This window comes from Trichomycterus rosablanca, chromosome 9 (genome assembly GCF_030014385.1).
Source record: "Trichomycterus rosablanca isolate fTriRos1 chromosome 9, fTriRos1.hap1, whole genome shotgun sequence".
Taxonomy (NCBI): Eukaryota; Metazoa; Chordata; class Actinopteri; order Siluriformes; family Trichomycteridae; genus Trichomycterus; species Trichomycterus rosablanca.
Window position 1 is genome coordinate 38,239,126 of NC_085996.1, and position 21,797 is coordinate 38,260,922.

General features: G+C 41.9%; 1 protein-coding gene across 2 annotated transcripts; it reads right to left on the reverse strand.

Moving 5' to 3' along the window:
* On the reverse strand, nucleotides 1-20,577 carry max (myc associated factor X). Of its 2 annotated transcripts, XM_063002383.1 has the most exons (5): nucleotides 20,442-20,577; nucleotides 20,050-20,076; nucleotides 6,409-6,516; nucleotides 2,437-2,560; nucleotides 1-1,148 (listed from the first exon to the last, which is right to left on the reverse strand). In XM_063002383.1, exons 1-5 carry the CDS (start codon nucleotides 20,475-20,477, stop codon nucleotides 961-963), a joined length of 483 nt encoding a protein of 160 aa, XP_062858453.1. In that variant the 5' UTR covers nucleotides 20,478-20,577; the 3' UTR covers nucleotides 1-960. The 2 variants fall into 2 exon arrangements, with proteins under 2 accessions (XP_062858453.1, XP_062858454.1); XM_063002384.1 differs by lacking the exon at nucleotides 20,050-20,076.
* Between the last annotated feature and the right edge of the window lie 1,220 nt (nucleotides 20,578-21,797).

The window sequence follows — 21,797 nt, forward strand, 5'->3', positions numbered from 1 at the left end:
TACGGGTAAAATATTTTATTATAGTCTTCAATTTGCAGAATGTTTTTTTTGGCAGTATGTATGACATACCGATATTTTCCACACAATATGGAATGAAATAGTTATTTAATATATAGAATCTAATAAAAACTGATATAAACACACCTCCGAAACACAGGTAAAGAAGTCGGGGAAAGGGGAGGGAGGGGGGGGTTCAAAATTCACAACTTGTTTGTATCACACTGAAAAACTGGCAGACCTTTGACCTTCTCTAAGGAGGTAAGACCACGCTGACCGAACTAAACTTCCCCAAAATGGATCAAATCTACAAAACAGTCACGTTAGAGACTAAAGATAAATTAACATTTGGGGTTTTTAATAAAACACATCCATTTAAAGTCGTTCACTAGTTCAATTGACCCACCGTGGATTCGCTTGTGCATAATTACTACTCTAAAAAAGCTTATTTTTGGAAAAGTACAAATATTTGGAGGCGTCTCACTCTTTTGAAACGATGATTGGAGCATAACTAAGTACTTGACAAACAAATTCAACAAAAATATAACAAAACAAAACAAAACAAAACATTTAGCAGTGCCTGGAGCTGCACACTTCGTTCGCCCCTTCATACGAACAAGGGTACAAAAAAAAATGCACCGAGTTCTTAAATCACAAAGCTGCCTCGTTTTAGGGTCGAGATGTTGCTCATTAGACGCACGTGCCAGACGACGAGCCCAGACCGCGAGAGCTCGGGGAGGAGGTGAGGACCGCGGGAAAGATAGGAGTCCTCTTCTCTTCTCTTCTAGCAGGTTTTCCTCCCTCGGCTTGGCTTGGTCCGGTCCGGCCCGGCACACAGGAAGCTTCTAAAGACGGAAACGGTGGGTGGAGTCTCTGGTTGGTGCAGACTGAGAAGGATCGAGCGCGAGGGATTGAAGAGGAAGGAGGGTTACATCGGTCTCTGACCAGGAGAAGCGAGAAGGCTTAATTGGCCTCCAGGTGGCGCCGCTTGTTCGAGGGCGGCTCCTCCGATTCGGATTCGGAGCTGGAGTCCGAGCCGCCGTCGAAGGCAGACACGGCGCTGCCTTTAGGGTTAGTGTACAGGCTGCTGTCTGAGGAGGAGTAGCCGCCCTGCAGCTGCGTGCCCCCCTTCACCTTCTCCAGTGCACGAACTGAAACAAACATGCACAGCGGTTATTGTAAACGAAAACGATTCAAGCAATTGAGAGTCAAGGGTCCAAGAGTAGCAACCAACAACCTACCGATTCAAGTACTACTAGTACCTCAACAACAGTGTACAGAGAACTGTACAACATTCACTACATGCCCATTTAAAGACGGGACAGCATATTATTGGCAGGTAACTTAAATAATAAAGGCTATATTAGATCTTCTGATAAACATAGCTGCGACACTCCGAGACCCACAGCAAAAGTGTAGAGTACATGTGCTAGACTGGCCTGTCTGCACTGAATACTGGTGCAAATCTACAGTACAAACACCCCGGACTCACTGTCCATTTTATCAGCTCCACTTACCATATAGAAGCACTTTGTAGTTCTACAATTACTGACTGTAGTCCATCTGTTTCTCTGCATGCTTTGTTAGCCCCCTTTCACGCTGTTCTTCAATGGTCAGGACCACCACAGGACCCCCACAGAGCAGGTATTATTTAGGTGGTGGATGATTCTCAGCACTGCAGTGACACGGATTAGTGGTGTGTTAGTGTGTGTTGTGCTGGTATGAGTGGATCAGACACAGCAGCGCTGCTGGAGTTTTTAAACACCTCACTGTCACTGCTGGACTGAGAATCGTCCACCAACCAAAAACATCCAGCCGGCAGCGTCCTGTGACCACTGATGAAGGTCTAGAAGATGAGCGACTCAAACAGCAGCGATAGACGAGCGATCGTCTCTGACTTTACATCTACAAGGAGGATCGACTAGGTAGGAGTGTGTAATAGAGTGGACAGTGAGTGGACACGGTGTTTAAAAGCTCCAGCGGCGCTGCTGTGTCTGATCCACACATACCAGCACAACACACACTAACACACCACCACCGTGTCAGTGTCACTGCAGTGCTGAGAATCATCCACCACCTAAATAATACCTGCTCTGCAGAGAAACAGATGGACTACAGTCAGTAATTGTAGAACTACGAAGTGCTTCTATATGGTAAGTGGAGCTGATAAAATGGACAGTGAGAGTAGAAACAAGGAGGTGGTTTTAATGTTTTGAAGCTTCTTGTTGGTGTCGGATAGACATTAAAGACTTATTCTAAATGCATCATTAAATAATCGACCCTAAACTTAATTGACATGAATGTAGTGGCTTAATGGAAATACTGGCACATGGATTTCGGCGTGCAGCTTGGCACGGAGCACAGCGAACAGACGAGCGATAGCCCTGTGGTGTGATGGAGGGGGGAAGGGACCGGTCTGGGTAACCCAGTGCTGCCCACCTTGCTGCTCTAGCAGAGCGTTCTGTTTCTTCAGGTCATCGATGTCCTGCTGGTGCGTGTGGTTTTTTCTGCGCATGTACTGGATGTACTCTGTGGCTTTGTCTAGGATCTGAGCTCGAGACGCCTGTTGAACAGAGAGTGAAGGGGTGTGAGAGAAGCCGACAAACAGAAGAGGACGACAGTACCTAAGAGAAACGAACGCTTTCAAGAGATTTAATACCAAATCACAGCGATTTAAGAACCTGCTGCCGCTTTGAAAAGACTTCATATGGATTAGGAGTTTGTTTGAGTAACTGTGAGGGTATAAAGTTTAATTGAGATTTTGTTTCATAGAATGTAAGCATTTTGGGGGGGGGGGGCTGTTTTGGTGTTAATTCATCTCTTGGCAGACGTAGAGAATGCTATAGACAGGTACAATGAAATTTCGGATGGCATCTCTCCAATAGGGGTAAAAACAGCAGTAGAGAGAATAGCGTGTGTGTTTGTGGATGCTCACAGTCCTGTTTAGGAGTCAGGAGCCGCTGGTACATGACAGGGAAACTGCCGCTGTGGTAAGAGCAGATATGAAGGGGCACTGGTCAATATTTTATTTATGGACAAGGCGGAAAAAGAAGAACAAACCCAATGGTTCAAACAATGGGATCAAAGTGAAGGCATTGCATGCCTGAATGGACAGGACCTGTACAAGTACAGGACTGAGATGTCTTGTTGACCAACCCTGGAGGACTTCAGTCTGGCCTTGTTTTAAAACGACTATCTGAGGGACGGCGGTAGCCTAGTGGGTAGAGTTTTGGGCTATCAGTCGGAGGATTGTCGGTTCAAGGCCCTTTAACCAGAGCCACAGACTAGCACCCGTCCCCTTCGGTGTGTACATAGTCACAGACATCTGCTTTTCACCAGCCCAGCCATTCTACCATCATCACTTTGTGCCCCCTCACCCAGGCATAGCCGACTGTGCCCGCTGAATACTGGGTCAGTCCTCTGACTAGGGTGCATATGCATGGTAACTGCTGCACATCCCGCAGCTCCAACAGTCCCGTACAAGCCTGATACATTATCTCACGTAAATATTCAAATGGTTTCAACCGTCAGGCTTCAGAGGAGGAACTACACACAGTATACATACATACACACACACCCATACAGTATACATACATACACACACATACAGTATACATACATACATACACACACACACACATACAGTATACATACATACACACACACACATACAGTATACATACATACACACACACCCAAACAGTATACATACACACACACACCCATACAGTATACATACAGGGGTTGGACAAAATAACTGAAACACCTGTCATTTTAGTGTGGGAGGTTTCATGGCTAAATTGGACCAGTCTGGTGGCCAATCTTCATTAATTGCACATTGCACCAGTAAGAGCAGAGTGTGAAGGTTCAATTAGCAGGGTAAGAGCACAGTTTTGCTCAAAATATTGCAATGCACACAACATTATGGGTGACATACCAGAGTTCAAAAGAGGACAAATTGTTGGTGCACGTCTTGCTGGCGCATCTGTGACCAAGACAGCAAGTCTTTGTGATGTATCAAGAGCCACGGTATCCAGGGTAATGTCAGCATACCACCAAGAAGGACAAACCACATCCGACAGGATTAACTGTGGACGCAAGAGGAAGCTGTCTGAAAGGGATGTTCGGGTGCTAACCCGGATTGTATCCAAAAAACATAAAACCACGGCTGCCCAAATCACGGCAGAATTAAATGTGCACCTCGACTCTCCTGTTTCCACCAGAACTGTCCGTCGGGAGCTCCACAGGGTCGATATACACGGCCGGGCTGCTATAGCCAAACCTTTGGTCACTCGTGCCGATGCCAAACGTCGGTTTCAATGGTGCAAGGAGCGCAAATCTTGGGCTGTGGACAATGTGAAACATGTATTGTTCTCTGATGAGTCCACCTTTACTGTTTTCCCCACATCCGGGAGAGTTACGGTGTGGAGAAGCCCCAAAGAAGCGTACCACCCAGACTGTTGCATGCCCAGAGTGAAGCATGGGGGTGGATCAGTGATGGTTTGGGCTGCCATATCATGGCATTCCCTTGGCCCAACACTTGTGCTAGATGGGCGCGTCACTGCCAAGGACTACCGAACCATTCTGGAGGACCATGTGCATCCAATGGCGGTGCCGTGTATCAGGATGACAATGCACCAATACACACAGCAAGACTGGTGAAAGATTGGTTTGATGAACATGAAAGTGAAGTTGAACATCTCCCATGGCCTGCACAGTCACCAGATCTAAATATTATTGAGCCACTTTGGGGTGTTTTGGAGAAGCGAGTCAGGAAACGTTTTCCTCCACCAGCATCACGTAGTGACCTGGCCACTATCCTGCAAGAAGAATGGCTTAAAATCCCTCTGACCACTGTGCAGGACTTGTATATGTCATTTCCAAGACGAATTGACGCTGTATTGGCCGCAAAAGGAGGCCCTACACCATACTAATAAATTATTGTGGTCTAAAACCAGGTGTTTCAGTTATTTTGTCCAACCCCTGTACATACACACACACACCCATACAGTATACACACTTAAACACACACAGTATACATAACACACTGTATACATACGTACACACACAAACATACACACACATATACACACACATATACACACTAGGGTTGGGCGGTATGACGGTATTACGTTATACCGCGGTATTTAAAAATGGTGACGGTATTTTTTAAATGTGAAGCGCCAAATTTCTGCTTCAGGTTTGTTTACCTTGAAAACTGAGACTTTAGGACATGCGCGCATCCACAGTATGGGAGGGGTAGGCGGTCGGAGCTCGCTGATTGGCTGTGGGGTGCTCACTGGTGTAAGGTGATAACACAGAGAGACGAGTGAAGAGCCACACTGGCTAGCGTTAGCTGTGAGCTAACAAGCAGAAACTGAAAAACGGCTCGTCTTTTAATCTTTCAAAACCAACATTTGTTATCAGTTCAACCGGAAATGAACACGAGCGCGTGCGTGCGCGGACATGTACTTATTTACTAAATATATCTTCAGTGTAAATCCAGCACAAGTGTTGAGAATAAGGAGCAAACAGTAATAATAACGTTACGCCCAATCCGCTGTTCTGACTCGTCTGACATAGATTTTCCTGCCTATGTAAGAACTATTTTTTCTTAAATAAAAGCGCTATATTAAGAAAAAAGAACATCTCACCTGTCGTGTAATGTGAATTATAAAATATATTGTCTGGCCCTTTAAGAATGTTAAGTGCACTATAGGGCGTAGGGAGCGAGTGTGTAGGTGAGAGATCGGATTTGTACCGTTTCCGCTCTCGTGTGCGGAGCTTGTGTGACATGTAAAGTAGCGTTCTCGTTAACCACTCAAATGTTTGGACTTTGAATTATTTTAACATTATTTTACATCACCGTCATCGCAGCATGAACATTTACATTCATATTTTTTTGTTACGGTATAGAACTTAATTCTGGATTACAGGCAGAACTAATCGTACACGTTCATACACTTTTAAGAAATATCTGTAACTATAAACTAAGCAGTTAACTTTTGAAATATATTGAAGTGTGTAGCTGCTATTATTCTGTTTTGTGTGGGCAGAGAGAGATTACAGAGCCAAAATGTTGTGTTAATGTTTGTGGTAAAGTGTAATTGATACACGTGCATTTATACTTATGCGTATTTATTATAGATCAGATAAGATAAGCAAGGTTTGACGTTCAGATTGTTAAATCTTTTTATAATAAAACATTGAAATATTGTAATTACACTCAAGTGTGTACACTGTACAGTTTGTCCGCGACACGCCCCCAACCCTAATACACACACATACAGTATATACACACACACATATATATACACACACAATAATAAAAACACCGTATTCAGTGGCCCCAATGGAACATTTACAAGCAGCTTGTGTCCGGTTTTGCTTCTACCCCTGATGTTTACCCACCTTTTCCCCCAGTAAGGCGGGCACAGAGTCGCGCAGGCCATGAAAGCTGTCTTTGATGTGGTCTCTGCGTTTGCGCTCCAGCGCATTGTGATGAGCTCGTTTGTCTGCCTGGAACGACACGGTCACGCAGGTTTAACCCATAATACTGCACACAGATCATCTCTAGCATAATAACACTAGGACTAGCTACACTAATCACCTGTGCGTTCTTTATAAGTCGGTTCTAGACGTGTGGTAAACATAGTCAAATACAAATAAGTAAGACACACAAATCCAGTTTTGCTTTATTATATTGTTATTATAATGTTTCTCACGCATGCCTGTTTGCATCACACCGAACAATAGCTAATAAAGGAATGGTGCAGTAAATATTGGGACGGTGTCTCCAGCTATCGAAGCACGCGAGTGGAAGAACAGCTCTGTTGGATGCTCTGCTTCACATAGTGCCAGCTGAATGCTGCGCTGGCTTAAGGGTAAATGTTTTTGTATACATTTGTATACAATTTAAGACAGATCTTATTCCAGTTTCACTTTCCTCTCGTGCCGCCCTGCCAGAAACACTAAGGAATGTGACGACCCATCGTGTTTTGCATGCTTTTACAAAATGTATTTGAACAAAAATGATATTAACGTTAACATTTTCGGCATTTAGTGGACGCTCTGACTTAAAGAAGAGCTTCCACAGTAAATATTTCCTACTCTAGTTTAAGTAAACAACAGTCCAAGGATACAAATATGCTTAAAGATGCTATAGCAGGTTAGTAAGTGATTGTTATTGCTCAGTCTGAGTGCTTAGTAAAGAGGTAATGAAGGTCTTTAATCGTCTTTTGAAGACAGCGAACGGACAGGGGAAGTTCGTTCCACCACTCGGGTGCCGGTACATAAAAGAACCTTGATGCCCGTCTTCCTCAAGACGAGCCAGACCAGTGGCACGAAGGGCGCGTGGTACAGAACACATATTTCAGATGCGCTCTTAACACGTAACTCGTTCTTTTCTTTCCATCAACACACGATCTGTTAATGAATCATTAAAACGTTCTAGTCAGTAATCAGCTATGAATAACCTTCTAAATTCTTCGGCCCAACCCTGACCAGACGCGACAGCCGTGGTGCCACTAACACAAATATAGGTGTGATTATTTTGTACGCATTTGTACATCTTAAAAGCAAGTTATTCTCCCAATGATGGCACGGTATGCATCACAACATTTACATGCCTGCCAAACCAGTAGTGCCACTTGTAGAAACTAGCTCAAACCCCTCACCCACTTGATAAAACAAATAATGTGTTGATGATGGATGCGGTAATACTTTACTAGGGTGGTTCTTAAACATGATGATGATAGTGTGACATGAAGCTATTGTGTAGTTATTGTTCAATAATAAAAAAATAACATCAATTAATAAACTTACTAAAGAGTTTACACATTTGTTTATCTATTTATTTGGGTTTTTACGGCATGTTTAACACGTATGTGTCATTTAATGGCAACAATAGGTATTATGTTTCTGTCTACTTTATCTTGTCTTTATATTTTGGTCCGTTTTATCACAAATTTGATAAAGACAAGGAACAAAAATATAACCACCGTCATGAGAGCATATCTTAAAGCTTAGTGACGTTTTTGCGTTTATCCAGGTTAGTGACTTTGTTTGTTTGGGTTTATTGCCATATCAGCAACGTATTGGCTATTTTATGGCAAGGACAGGTATCTAAACTGTAAAATATTACATGTTCATGTCATTTGTTTTAAATTTAGACTTCCTACAAAATGAACAATTTTAACTGGAGGAATCCTCTTAAACAGTACTTTTATATTCTCGACGCTGTAAAAAATGTCTCTGATAGTAGAAATTAGGGATGCATCAATACCACAGACATCATTGAGAAAGCTTCTGACAAGCTAACGTAAACGTTCATTAATAAACGCACGTAATTAACGTTGTGCACGTCATACATGAGATGCGATTCTGCTGATTGAAATATTTACTTTAAAAGGATAATACGGTCCGATCCCATCTGAGCCGATTCTATCAGCACGTACATTCGTGGTTCACCTCGGTAAATCGTAAACGACTCCGAGTCGGCTCCCGCTCTGTGGTAATAACCAGTATAACCAGTTTTTTGTTTCCAAACGGAACTAAATAACATTAAACGTGCGTGTGAGCGTCGCGGTCAGTGAGAATAATTCAATCTGTCTCCCGTGGGTGAAAAATGAATTGCTTTAGTTTTAGAAGTAAAAAAATCTCGTAATGTCACGCCCCCCCGGTCAGGCACTCGCGCCCCACAGGTTGAAAATCCCTGCGTTAACGCAGCAACGTGCACTAGGCACAAGGTATCGGATGTTTAGTATCGGAGCCTCGTTTGCGAGTGCGAGTACGAGTTAATGAGCGCGGTATCGGGCTAATACCCGATACCAGTATCAGTACTCACGCATCTCTAGTAGAAACCATAGCACATTGTAATAAAATATGTTTAATTGTTAAGGGATTGGCACAGAATTGAGAAACTGGTGCCTGCTCGCCAACCAGGAGGTGTCGGTGGGTGAGGGCAGTATGGCCTATTCGGCAACGGGTTATAATCGTCTGGTCTTATCTATTTAAAAAGTCTCGATTGTGTCTCGATTTATTTATTAGGATTTTAACGTCGTGTTTTACACACTTTGGTTCCATTCATGACAGGAACGGTAATTACTGCTTACACAAGATTCATCAGTTCTAGTTTTAGTGTCAAACGCTGGCTGCACGTCTTTGGACTGTTGGAGGAAACCGGAGCTCCGGGGGGGGGGGGGAACCCACACAGACACGAGGAGAACATGCGAACTCCACACAGAAAGGACCCGGATCGCTCCACCTGGGAATCGAACCCTGGACCTTCTTGCTGTAGGGCAACATTGAAGTACTCACTATACACTTAATACTGATGGTTTGCTGTGATACTGATATTATGGGGGCAAGCCATAGCCTAGTGGTTAGGGTACTGGGGTAGTATTCAGAAGGTCGCTGGTTCAAGCCAAATTGCTGTAGGGCCCTTGAGCAAGGCCCTTAACCCTCAGCTGATCAGACTGTATACTGTAACCGTAATGTAGGTCGCTTTGGATAAAGGTGTCTGCTAAATGCCGAAAACGTTAATGTAATGAAATGTAATTATCATCTAGGCCATCCTTAGTTTTAAGTATGGATCAGTATAGCCGACTGAGGCGAGTCAGGTGTAAAAAGGGCCGAACTATAAGCAGGACGGTCGTAAAACCGGTTTAAAATCCAGTGACTCATTGAGTTTCGATTCCTCGCCGATGTTTTCTTTCCCCAAAAACATGCAAACCTAATATAGAACCCTAAAGCTCTGCCGACACACGACGTATGACAGGGCGTGTCCTGAACTGGTACATCAAGACGATACGATCGGCATGTTCAGAGAGTTAAACCGCAGGCTTATACTATTATCATGCCGTGTGTTTAGCTTTGACGTATACACGCAAAAGAGGGGCAGAGCCGTCGTTTAGCTGTCTCGAGCAGGCTTCAAGGAATCCGCCTGCGCCACAACTTTCTGTACATAATGCAACTATACACACTGAGCGCACTTGTTTAGCATGTAAACAAACAATACAGGCATGAGCGTATGCATTTAAAACCATCTAGACTATAATGTTTACATGTTATTTTCATATAAGCCAATAACCACCAGCTGGAACATTATACAAATCAAGGGTATAAAAAAAATTGTTTTGTTTTTTTAATCAGATGTAACAATGCACTTCCTTTTACACAAAAGATAAAAGGACTCAGGGGACGTCACAGACATCTTGACTACAATCTGGTCCAGCGAGTATACAAAGCCGGCCGAGGTTTAGCAAACACATCTAGCATGTGGCTTTTACAACTGAAAGAAAAACATGCAGCTCTGTCTACAAATACAGCCGTCCCTAACAAACAGCTGTAAAACCTCCCTCTTTAATGAGCGATTTGATCGTCCATTTAAAATCTAAACAAGAAAAAAGCTGATGCATCTTATCACCTGCACTTTGACGAGTGCAGTGCAGCTCAGCGTCGTGTACGGAGAGACGCACCCTGACAGCACTCTTTCCTCATCTCTGTGCAGGCGCCATCAATCAGCCAGCAGAGGTCGTAATTGCACCAGTCATGGGAGAGAGACCCCATCCGGCTTAGTCCCGCCCATATCTGAACAACAGGCCGATCGTCGTTCATGTGGCCGATCAGCCTCAGCCGGCAGGCAGGGCCGAGATTCGATACGACGTATCCGAGATCCCAGCTCTGGTTCCAGCGCGTGTTTTTACCGCTGCGCCACCTGAGCCGCCATATAGCGCTTTTTACAATGGACATCGTCTCACGGCAACTTCACAGACTCCAGGACCAACAGATCAAAAACCCCTGTTGAGCAAGCCAAGGGCGACAGTGGCAAGGAAAAACTCCCTTGAGAGGAACCAGACTCCCTGCCTAATTCACAGCCATGAAAATCGCATCACGGACCATGAAACGAGCCGTTTCCCGTGTAATGTGCAATATGCTGTGAAATTTAAACTTTAGGGTTTGTGTTTAGCAATTTAACGTCTTTCATCCGTGCAGCGTTCAAGTGCTTCGCGTTTACTGGTTAATCTGCACTATGAGGTGTCCTAGCAATCCCACGGCAATTCACTTAGTAATCAATTACAAAGTGGACAGTGGTAGCCTAGTGAGTGACAGTGGTAGCCTAGTGAGTAGAGCTTTGGGCTATCAACCAGAAGATCGGCGGTTCAAATCCAGGCTCTGCCATGCAGCCACTGTTGGGTCCTTGAGCAAGGCCCTTAACCCTGTCTGCTCCAGGGGCGCCGTACGTTGGCTGACCCTGCGCTCTGACCCCAGCTTCCAAACAAGCATCTGTATATGTATATATGTCGACGCTGGATTTTCTAGGTTTACATTCAACTATTAAGGGAGCTGTGCTGTGTGTTGTAGCTTCTATTTATTCTATCATTCAATTTATGAGTGTAATTTAAATCTGTGCTTTCTGAAAAACAAGGTCCATGAAATTAAGCGAATTTTCCCATGAATTTAGTAGGTAAACAGCTATAATGCTTAATAAGACTAGAGAGAACATGACAGGGGATCCGAGACCCATTGAGAATCTCTCCAGATCAAACTGAGGTTCCTCCACACCTAACTCTTCAAATCACATCTTTATGGAGCTCGCTATGTCCACAGCAACAAGGGGTTTCCCTGAACTGTTGCCAGCAAGTGTGTATAAAGAATTAAAATCAGGGCGCTACTCTTAACTATGAACAGATGCTGGAAGTCAGTGTTACTTAACACGCCACTTGAGGAAACCTCGCTCAGAGTTCCCAGGAATTCACCCGAGCCCGGGTTCAGCCCAGAGCGGTTTACAGTTCCTCTCGCACCCTGCTGTGATACGAATCCGAACACAAAGCAGCGCTGCGTGGTGCGAAAACGATTCCTCGGGTGAGAGCATTTCCTCGAGTGCATCCACATTAGCATAGAAATACACAAACTAAGTGCAGATGTTCCAGCTTGATGGTTCTAACAGCCTCCACTTCAACCGGACGAGACATTCATGTTACATGTTCATGGTGTAATAAGAAGTGCAATACGTAATTTATTACAATAAGTGCAATACGTAATATATTTTGCATATTTCTAATGTATATATTATTTTTTGATATTTTATAAGAGTACACAACTACACACTGTGTGTAGAGATGGGACGATCGATCGGCTACGAATCGGTATCGGCCGATTTTTAATCAAAATATGCTATCGGCGATATTTCCTAAAAGTAGCCGATCCGATCGTGCGATATATAAAGATCACGTTAAGTTAACAGCTCAGTGGATCGATCCAGACTTTGAGCTACGAAGCACCAACCATCACCTCACCATTCATCAACCATCGTACAGAAACCATCGTGAAAGCTCTTACGATGTAATTTTGCTGATTGTAATATTAACTTTAAAAAGATAATTCAACCCGGTCACATCTGAGTGGATTCTATCAGCACGTTATATAAACTCCTGGTTCACTTTGGTAAATCGTGAGCGGTTCTTACTTGTGATGTAGATGAGAACAGAAAACGTTACAGAGCCAATCAGAGGCAAAAGTTTATTCATTACCAAATTCGTTAGTTCAGGATCATCTGCTGAACTTTTAGAAAACTTTTAGCCCGTTAGAGTCTGACTCGGTTACAGATCTGTGGTAATAACAGTTTAATGAAGCTTTTTAATGTAAGAGAGTCACACAGAATGTTCTGTAGTAGCTGGTGTTTATTTAAAACCACGACATTTAATTAATAACAGTAAACACAGAGAGATAACCGAGAAGAGAAACTTACGCTTCACATAAAAACGAATCAACTCATGAATCAATGAATCACTTATAGCGATACTGTGAACAAAGCGTCTCTTCTAAAGGCACAAACACACACTATTATACTTTATTTGATTCCATATACAATATGTAACATCAGCAGGAAACAAAATATTTCTAAAAAACATCCAACATGGTATACAGTTCATTTCTCAATAAGATGTTTTCACATCCCCAAGTTTAAGGATAAAGAAAACATCGCCTTTTCCAAATGTGCAAACTTCCAATAATTGCTGAGACAGAGCAATATTTCACCACCTGTTTTGCTTTTGCTCTACTAAATCCCCCAAGACCAAGACCACACACTGCGAGTCTGTGCACATGTCCAAGACTTCCAAACACCAGGACTATCAGTTGACATCTAAATCCTAAATTTTCAATGATATTAACTAGTGTTTGGTACTTTATCATTTTTGAAGTATAAGACTCCTCCAGATACAAATCAAATGCACATGAAATTTCATACAGTACAACCCTCTTCTGACTCTGGGAAATACAAACAATATCTGGTGTATTGGCGATTCCTAAAAAGGTCCCAGACGTCGCATTGAACCACTCAGATCTAATTATAGAGTGCTTAAAGATTAATTCGTTCTTTACACATGGAAGCTGAGCTGTTATCAGGTCCACAAGTCTATCATGCCGTGCCGTGTACAGGCCTTTAAGAGAACTACAGCCGTTCAGAATGTGTGCTACAGACTCCAGCTGCTGAGTGGAGCCATGCAGCAGACAGAAAGGTAGATGAATGGATGGGTACCACAGTGAGAGGTTATATTTAGTTGGCAGAATCTGTAAGCGTGCTTTCACACAGAATATAAGAACCTCCTCACTGATTACAACATTTCTGAATATTGTGTGCGATACTGAATGATCAGCAGATGCCAGTTTAGCTAGCTTTCCCTGAAGCTTCAGACTAGACCAGTATTGCTGCTGCTTTGCTCTTTGAACCTCCAGCAGCATTTTTCTTGATGTTTTACACTGCAGTTGGTAGGATGTTCCGTTAACGTTAACACAAGCCTCAACAACAACTGACGGATCTTTCACTAGTATTTCCGAAACATTTACAAATTCCTGGCTTAATGTTGTCCATTTTAATTCTGTATTCGTTCTCCTACATAGATCATTCAGATCTGGCCAATCAGATGAAACACCAAATCCCTGAGCCTGTACATACAGTTTCCCATTATCCTTTCTTCTAAATCCTAAGAAACTATCCTCACCAGGCGATGCTAATGGGATTTTTCGTCGTCTAAAGCTCTCGCCATTTCCCGCACAAATTTGTCATCACTATTCAGCATGTTAATAAGATGTGATTGTCGGGTAGCAGTATATAACCAAGTACAATTTGGAACACCCAAGCCTCCATCTTTTCGGCTTTGAAATATAAAGCACCTGGTTGACCGTGTGTTTAAATTAAGCCACTTTCTTACGACTTGCACGATCTTAGTATCCATTTCTTGAAGAACATTTTGAGGTAAATGAACATTAGCAAACAAATGCTGAATTTTTGCCACTACAATTTCTCTTATTGCTTCTAACTTCATCACAATTGGGAGAGGAGAAGTATCAATCATCTCCAATCTAAAATTGAACTGGTTTATCATTTGTTCCACCTGCTGACTCCAATCTCCTGCTATATTAAATTTGTGGCCCAGATAGCTGTAAGTCTCATGTCTGTTATAAACTCTAACTGGCTGGTCAAGAATTGAAAAGATAGGAGGCTTGTCTGTCTTAGATCTATACCAACGATTTCCTCCACTTCTCCTTTCATAAAAAACTGCACACTTAGTATGCTTTACCTCTAGACCAGACCATCTTAGAAATATATCAGTACATGAAAGCATGTTCTTAATTACAGTTTCATCTCTAGATGCAAGTACAACATCATCAGCATAACTTTGAACAGGGTTAGGAGATAGAACATGAGATGGTACATACATACATAACCACTTAATCCAGTAATTAATAGCCAGGATAAAATTTACAGCACTCCAGGGACACCCTGTTTTAATTCCTATTCCCAAGGGTATAGGTTTTGTAATGTCTTTACCACAAATAACCTGCAGGAAGGAATCAGTATATACATCTTTCACTATATCTACAAAAACTTTAGGGAGGTGTATTTCTTCCAATGCATTGAGCATGATGTTATGTGGCAATGTCCCAAATGCGTCTCTAAAATCCAGGAAGATTGTAAACAGCTTAGAGGATTCATGTTTGAAGTCATCAATGCCAGTCTTTAAGCAGAAAACATGCTCGTTCATTCCTTGGCGCTCAATATAGGCTTTTTGTTTGCTTGACAGTATTCCTGTATCCACAAGCCAGGGGAGTATTCTACAGAGCAAACATTTCATAAAGACTTTATACACGGTTGGTAAAAGAGAAATGTCCCTCCATGTGGATGGATCCTCTGGTATATTGTCTTTTTTTGGAATCCTATAGACTAATGCACCTTTCCATGATGTGGGCACTTTTCTGTTGCACAAACATGTGTTAAAAATATTTGCCAAAACTGAAGCAGTTTGTTGTTTTGTAGCTTTCAGATTTTCATATGTAACTCCATCGGCACCACTAGCTTTATTATTAGGTAAACTCATAATCACCTTTTCGATTTCATGAGGAGTAAATTGTGATATTGATGGTAAATAATCTGGATCATTTACTTTTATTTCATCGCTCCAGGGTGGCAGTTCAGTTATGATAGATGTTTTAGACTTGCATTTCTCCAAATAATAACTATACACCTGTTCAACATTACCAGAGCTAGATGGTAAACTCGGATACATGCTGTTATTTAAAATAATCTTGATTGCTCTTGTTCTGCGATGTTGCCACAGGTAGCTGAGTTTATTTCGTCCTACCTTCTGAGATGTTTTATGCCGCTGTATCCCACTTACAAGTGTTGGTTGAATAACATCCCGCACATACCGCAACTGTTTTTCAATCCATTCAGATAAACTCACAAATGTCGCTTCACTTGGTGGAGTTTGTACCATAGGGAGCGTTTTTAATATTCGGGCCACATACTTAAGCAGCGCTAATCCAAACTGCCGTCCGTCTACATGTGACACTAAGAATGTTCCATTCTTAAAGAAAACTCCGTTCAGAATCGCCACCAGCTGCATCCATTTCTGCGAACCACCAGTAAGTGTGAACGTTTGTTTCTCGTATAGCCGCTTTATGTCAAGGCTTTTCCTAAAAAGTCTTTCGTCCCGCTGAAAATCACGCCATTCACTTTCCTGCAGAGGTCTTTGGTACTTGGAGAAATCACTGAGTTCAGTATAACAGTCAGTCAGTCGTTGTAGTTCTGGATCATAGGTGAGCTGCCATAGTTGTTGTTTACGGATCTTCCCGCTCTGTATAGCTTGTTTAAAAGCCACTTTTAGTGATGTAATAAGGCACATAGTGAGCGCGAACATGTAGAAACTCATGCTAGACGTTTTCTCTACTTTATCGACGGCAGTTACGACGGGTGTGTTATGATGTTTCCTAGTGTGAGCATGCTGCTACATGAGGGCAGCCATCTTGCTCACACACACACACACACACACACACACACACACACACACACACACACACGGTCCATCTCTAACTGTGTGTGCAATATTTTAACTTGGTTGTATTTCTTTCTGTTTTTCCTGTCTTCCTATTGCTGTAACAAGTTAATTTCCCTAAGGGGATCAATAAAGTCTTATCTTATGCCACTAGATTTTAGCTCATGACTGCAGGTATTCACACCCTTTCAGTCACAAGGGCGTTCGTGAGATTGGTCGGATCACATCCTGCATTCGGCATTCTAATTCATCCATGTGTTAAAAGAATTTGTGGCCCAGACCTCTGTTAATAAATAAAATTAAACCTACTACTGAAATAAAGGGAGGTTATGATAAACGGTGTCCTAATACAAATTAGTGTCTTGTAAAAACGAATTATATTATTTAAAAACATTCCATTTAAATTCAGTATCTATGGGGGCATTAGAATGCACATTATGTGTTTACTAGGCAGGTAAACAGCATACTTTGATTATCTTAGTCTGATTAGGGCTGTATTTGGATTATGAGTAATCTCAGTAATTATGAGCTATTAGTTGTTTATCTGTACAGAGTTTTTCATTTATTCTCACACGTGCAAGGAAACGTCTATTGGGCCGAATCATGCTGCGCTTCTATGAATGCTATTAAGTTCTCAGTGGGGTGCTAGATCGTGTATATAAAGTAAATGGTGTATGATGCTGATGCACTACGCTCCTTTATTCAAACCCTTAAATCAGTCAAACCCTTGTATAAAGACTAAACAAGAACATTTGAGAGCTTATTAGGGTTTTGAACATAGTGGTTACACTCAGGTGGCATTTTATTTTATTAATGGCATGATGTGTTATTCTTTTGATTCTAATATACTTGGTTAGAGTTTAATGCAGCTTTCAGATATAGGGTTTCAGCCCGGTGTTCGTAAGGGACCTGAGCGTTTCTCGTTTACATGTTTCTTTCATGGATTTCGGGAATTTATAGTATTTATCGGGTGTGTATCTGGGGCATTCAATTAACATTTCAGAGTAAACGTGCTACTAATAAATACGTTTAGTATATATAACGATGTCTCTTAACTAGGGCTGGACGATATGGCTAAAATTTATATCCTAACTCCTAATTTCGGTCGATACGATATAATTCCGATATCGATATGAATAACACAAATTTCAGAAAAACTGCCAAAAATACCAAAATTGGATGCCGGTACCTGCGAACCTCTTTTCTGGTTTCTGGCAAAAAATACAAGCTGAATACACGACTGAATCAGTCCTTCATCTCTTATCAGCTATTTCGTCTGCTTCTTTTTCAACTGTAGACCGTGGCAAAGCCAGACAGTTTTCATAGTGGTGGCCAGACTGAGACCATTGCTCACACAGGGGCGGCACAGAAACTGTCTGATACCTTATTCTTTGTATGTGGCTAGTGGCTGTTGATCTAGTAGTGTTTTGGTCACTCACTTGTTTACCTATGGCAGTGAGTACCATGTAGAATTACATCACGCCTAGCATAATAAGCTTTTTTTATTTTTTTCTAATTTTCCCTGACAAGTGAAAAACTAAAATATAGCATAACCTTAACATTACGAGGTAAGATATTCCTTTGCAATACTTGATCATTTGACTGCAAACTTGTGTGTACTGATGAGACTCATCTGAACCCCAGAACATGCCAGTGTGAACGCATGGAAAACAAATTTTAATTTTCTTTAAAGAATATGATACATTCTGACCAACACTATTAAGCCAAATCAGCATTGAAAATTGACTTTACTTTTAATAACCTTCTACAATGCTGGGGCTTCTTAAAACTGAATATTCTCTTTTCAATAGAAGTGTTATTTAAATGCTATTAAATTGTTTTTCTAAAAGAAAAACCCGCCCCAATCTGGCAACAGTGGAACGCGCAGAGCCCGTTCGTGCCTTTACTCGTAGCGCGCCACAACTAATATTAGTTGTATTAGTACTCAGTAGTATTAGTACTCAGTAGTATTAGTACTTCTGTAATAGTGTTGGTGGTTGACATTTATGTTGAGTGTATTACTGCACTGTTTTGGTGGAGAACTACTTGCTTGAGGTGTGCTGTTGAATTGCGTCCCTGTGGGAACAAAAAATGCTTCCGCAAAGAAAGTACGCACTGATATAATATATATTGTTCGAATTTGTTTAAAAATCATATCACCGTTATTGAAACATTTTCTATCGCGATATATATCGATATCGAATTATTGTCCAGCACTACTCTTAACCAAACAGCATGAAATAAACAACTGGAGGGATTAAAGAACATGTACCACTGAAGAACAGAATGGCGCCTCTCATGGTGTGATCTCCTGTCACGCTGTCCAATGTCCAGACTGAGCCTAACACCTATAACAGGCCACAGCAATATAGGACAGAGGCAGAGGATCATAAAGGTGATAACAGCGATGGCATCAATTCAGGGAATGGGAAACTACTTTACCAAGAAAACCAATTGGAAACAAACAAACAAAATGACTGCTGGGACAGAGCCAGAAGATGGTACTCTTAGTCTTTTGGTCACTTGGAGGTTGGACTGAGTGAAGCTGTGTAGTTTTCAACATAAGTCAGTTTAGATTTAATACCAAAATCTATATATTTACATTTTCCGCATTTAGCAGACAATTTTATTCAAAGCGACTTACGTACTGTGACAGTATACTGTCTAAACAATTGAGGGTTAAGGACCTTGCTCAAGATGTCATCTTGTCATATTTATGATATTAATGGCAGAAATCTGTGTGTTTATGCTAGTTTTATTGGTCTTGTATTATTAGGGGAATTTGATTATTATTTTGGTATTATCTTGAGTGAGAGTTTCTTTTACTGTATTGTTTTTTTTTTTGTCTTTCACTGTTGTACACTGGACATTCGTGTATATGATGGGTGTCTAGTTTGTTTATGAGGATTTTAATGTCATGTTTTACTCTGTGGTTACATTCATGACAGGAACGGTAGTTATATGTCTTTGGACTGTGGGAGGAAACCGGAGCACCCGGAGGAAACCCACGCAGACACGGGGAGAACATGCGAACTCCACACAGAAAGGACCCGGACCGCCCCACCTGGGGATCGAACCCAGGACCTTCTTGCCGTGAGCTGACAGTGCTACCCGCTTACCCACCGTGCCGCCCATGGGTGTCTAGTAATAGTCTTTAAGCACATTTTCTTTGTGTACACACTAATAATGGACTAATCTTTGACCCAACTCATTTTTAAGTCAATTGCTGCCTAGACAAACGCATTTAATGTCTATTCCTACTGCAAACCATGCAGTAATGTGCATTAGCTCAACACTGAACTGTTCATCTTCATAAACACTCTGATCCACTCGTGTGTTTAGCTTGTGAATCAAAAGTCGACACGTTCATGACTGTGGAATCGACTCTTGGAATCGATTCCCGACACGCAACACCCAACACCATTGAGTCGGAATCGATTGGAGTCGACTCCAAAGTGTCAGGTCGCGAACTAACCTAGTTAGATAAGAGTATTTATGGTTTGATTTGAAAATGTAAATAAATAAATAAACAAATAAAATGCACAGGCTTGTTTTATATCATTTAAATGATTTAAACTAAATATACAGTACTTTGATTACTGGTGATGTTAAATTACGTACCCGTAAAGATATAGTGTCTATGATTTAAAAAAAAACAAGATATTATGATAAATAAATGCTAAAATTGAGTCATTATACAGTGATTACGCACCGTTGAGTGAAAACTTGAAGATTCTTCCTGTAAAAAAATAAAACAGGAAAAAAAACAGCAGTTACTATTGCTGCTCTAGCTTGGAGTCACGTCCGTATCATGTTGATTCAGCTATTAGAAGTGTGTTGTATTTATTATCCACAAAGGTAAATGTAATAAGAGATACATTCAGGTAATTCTCATACACTAGATTTGAAAAAAATGTTTTAATGTGTTAATGAATCTGTTCGCTAAGCATGTGCTCATCGGTGTGATGTTGCTAGCTAGGCTAGGTGGCTAAGCTAAGGAGCTACATGCTATGAGGCTAAATTATGGGAAATGACGCGTTTAATTCAGGAGCCGGAGCCCCGTTTTAGTGCGACCGTACGGCTCGGAATAAAATCAGCACTCACGTCGCTATCAACCTCGATGTCATCGTTATCGCTCATTCTTCGGTTAAGAAGGTAGCAGCCGATGCTAGCGCAGCTCACGGATCATGTAGCGGAGATGAAGCTCATCAACAAGTCGCACAGCCAAGCGAAACCGAGAGCGAGCGCCGTACTGCTGCACGTGACTCGCCTACACGCGGACATCGCTGTCTCGTGACGCGGCCGTTAGTGGTGTGCGATACCAAGTAAATACAGCGCCAGTATCGCCGATATCGAAACCGATACTAACATATAAAAACAGCTTATTTACGATTTTAAGAAGGGGGAGTAGTGTGTTCAGTGTTAGAGCACCACATAGGACAATTATACACTCTGACTGTAGTCCATCTGTTTCTCTGCATGCTTTGTTACCCCCTTTCATGCTGTTCTTCAATGGTCAGGACCCCCACAGAGCAGGTATTATTTAGGTGGTGGATCATTCTCAGCACTGCAGTGACACTCCTACCTAGTCGGTCCACCTTGTAGATGTAAAGTCAGAGACGAGCGCTCGTCTATTGCTGCTGCATCTTCTAGACCTTCATCAGCGGTCACAGGACGCTGTCGGCTGGATATCTTTGGTCGGTGGACTACTCTCAGTCCAGCAGTGACAGTGAGGTGTTTAAAAACTCCACTCATACCAGCACAACACACACTAACACACCACCACCATGTCAGTGTCACTGCAGTGCTGAGAATGATGCACCACCTAAGTAATACCTGTTCTGTGGTGGTCCTGTGTGGGTCCTGACCACTGAAGAACAGAGTGAAAGCAGGGTAAAAAAGTATGTAGAGAAATAGATGGACTACAGTCAGTAATTGTAGAACTACAAAGTGCTTCTATGTGGTAAGTAGACAGTGAGTGTAGGAACAAGGAGGTGGTCATAACGTCTTCATCATTCCTTATTTATGACAGATTTTAATTGAGTACAAATTAAAAATCTCAAGTGTGTTATGGTTTATGAGGTGAATATATCATCAGTATGCTATGACCATTAAATGATTTTGTGATTTTTGCTTGGAGTTATAAAAAATAATATAATGAACTAAGTCTGAGTTTTCTGTTCAAAAACAATGAAATAATAACAAAAAATAACTTCTGATGAAACGAGAGAAACGTACTGAATGTAGAGGAAGGAAGCTCAAACTAAAGTATCGATCCGATTCCAATACCAACGTTGGAATCGATACTATCAATATTTGGATCGAGCCGCCCACCCACCCCTAGCGGCCATACGTCCACGCTCGAGCCTGTGGCTAATTCTTTACAAGCTGTCAGTGGTCCATCGATGTCTTAAAACCAACCTTAACCCACCGTCTCTGTAGTGAGCACCCTGAAAGGCT

Bases quoted from the DNA above. Each gene is read 5' to 3' on its own strand.
- max (XM_063002383.1), bottom strand. From the start codon at position 20,477: ATGAGCGATAACGATGACATCGAGGTTGATAGCGAC. The intron at 6,517-20,049 runs GTGCGTAATCAC...GTGTCGTTCCAG, and splicing joins CTTCAAGTTTTCACTCAACG to GCAGACAAACGAGCTCATCA. The intron at 1,149-2,436 runs GTGGGCAGCACT...TGTTTGTTTCAG, and splicing joins CGCTCTGCTAGAGCAGCAAG to TTCGTGCACTGGAGAAGGTG.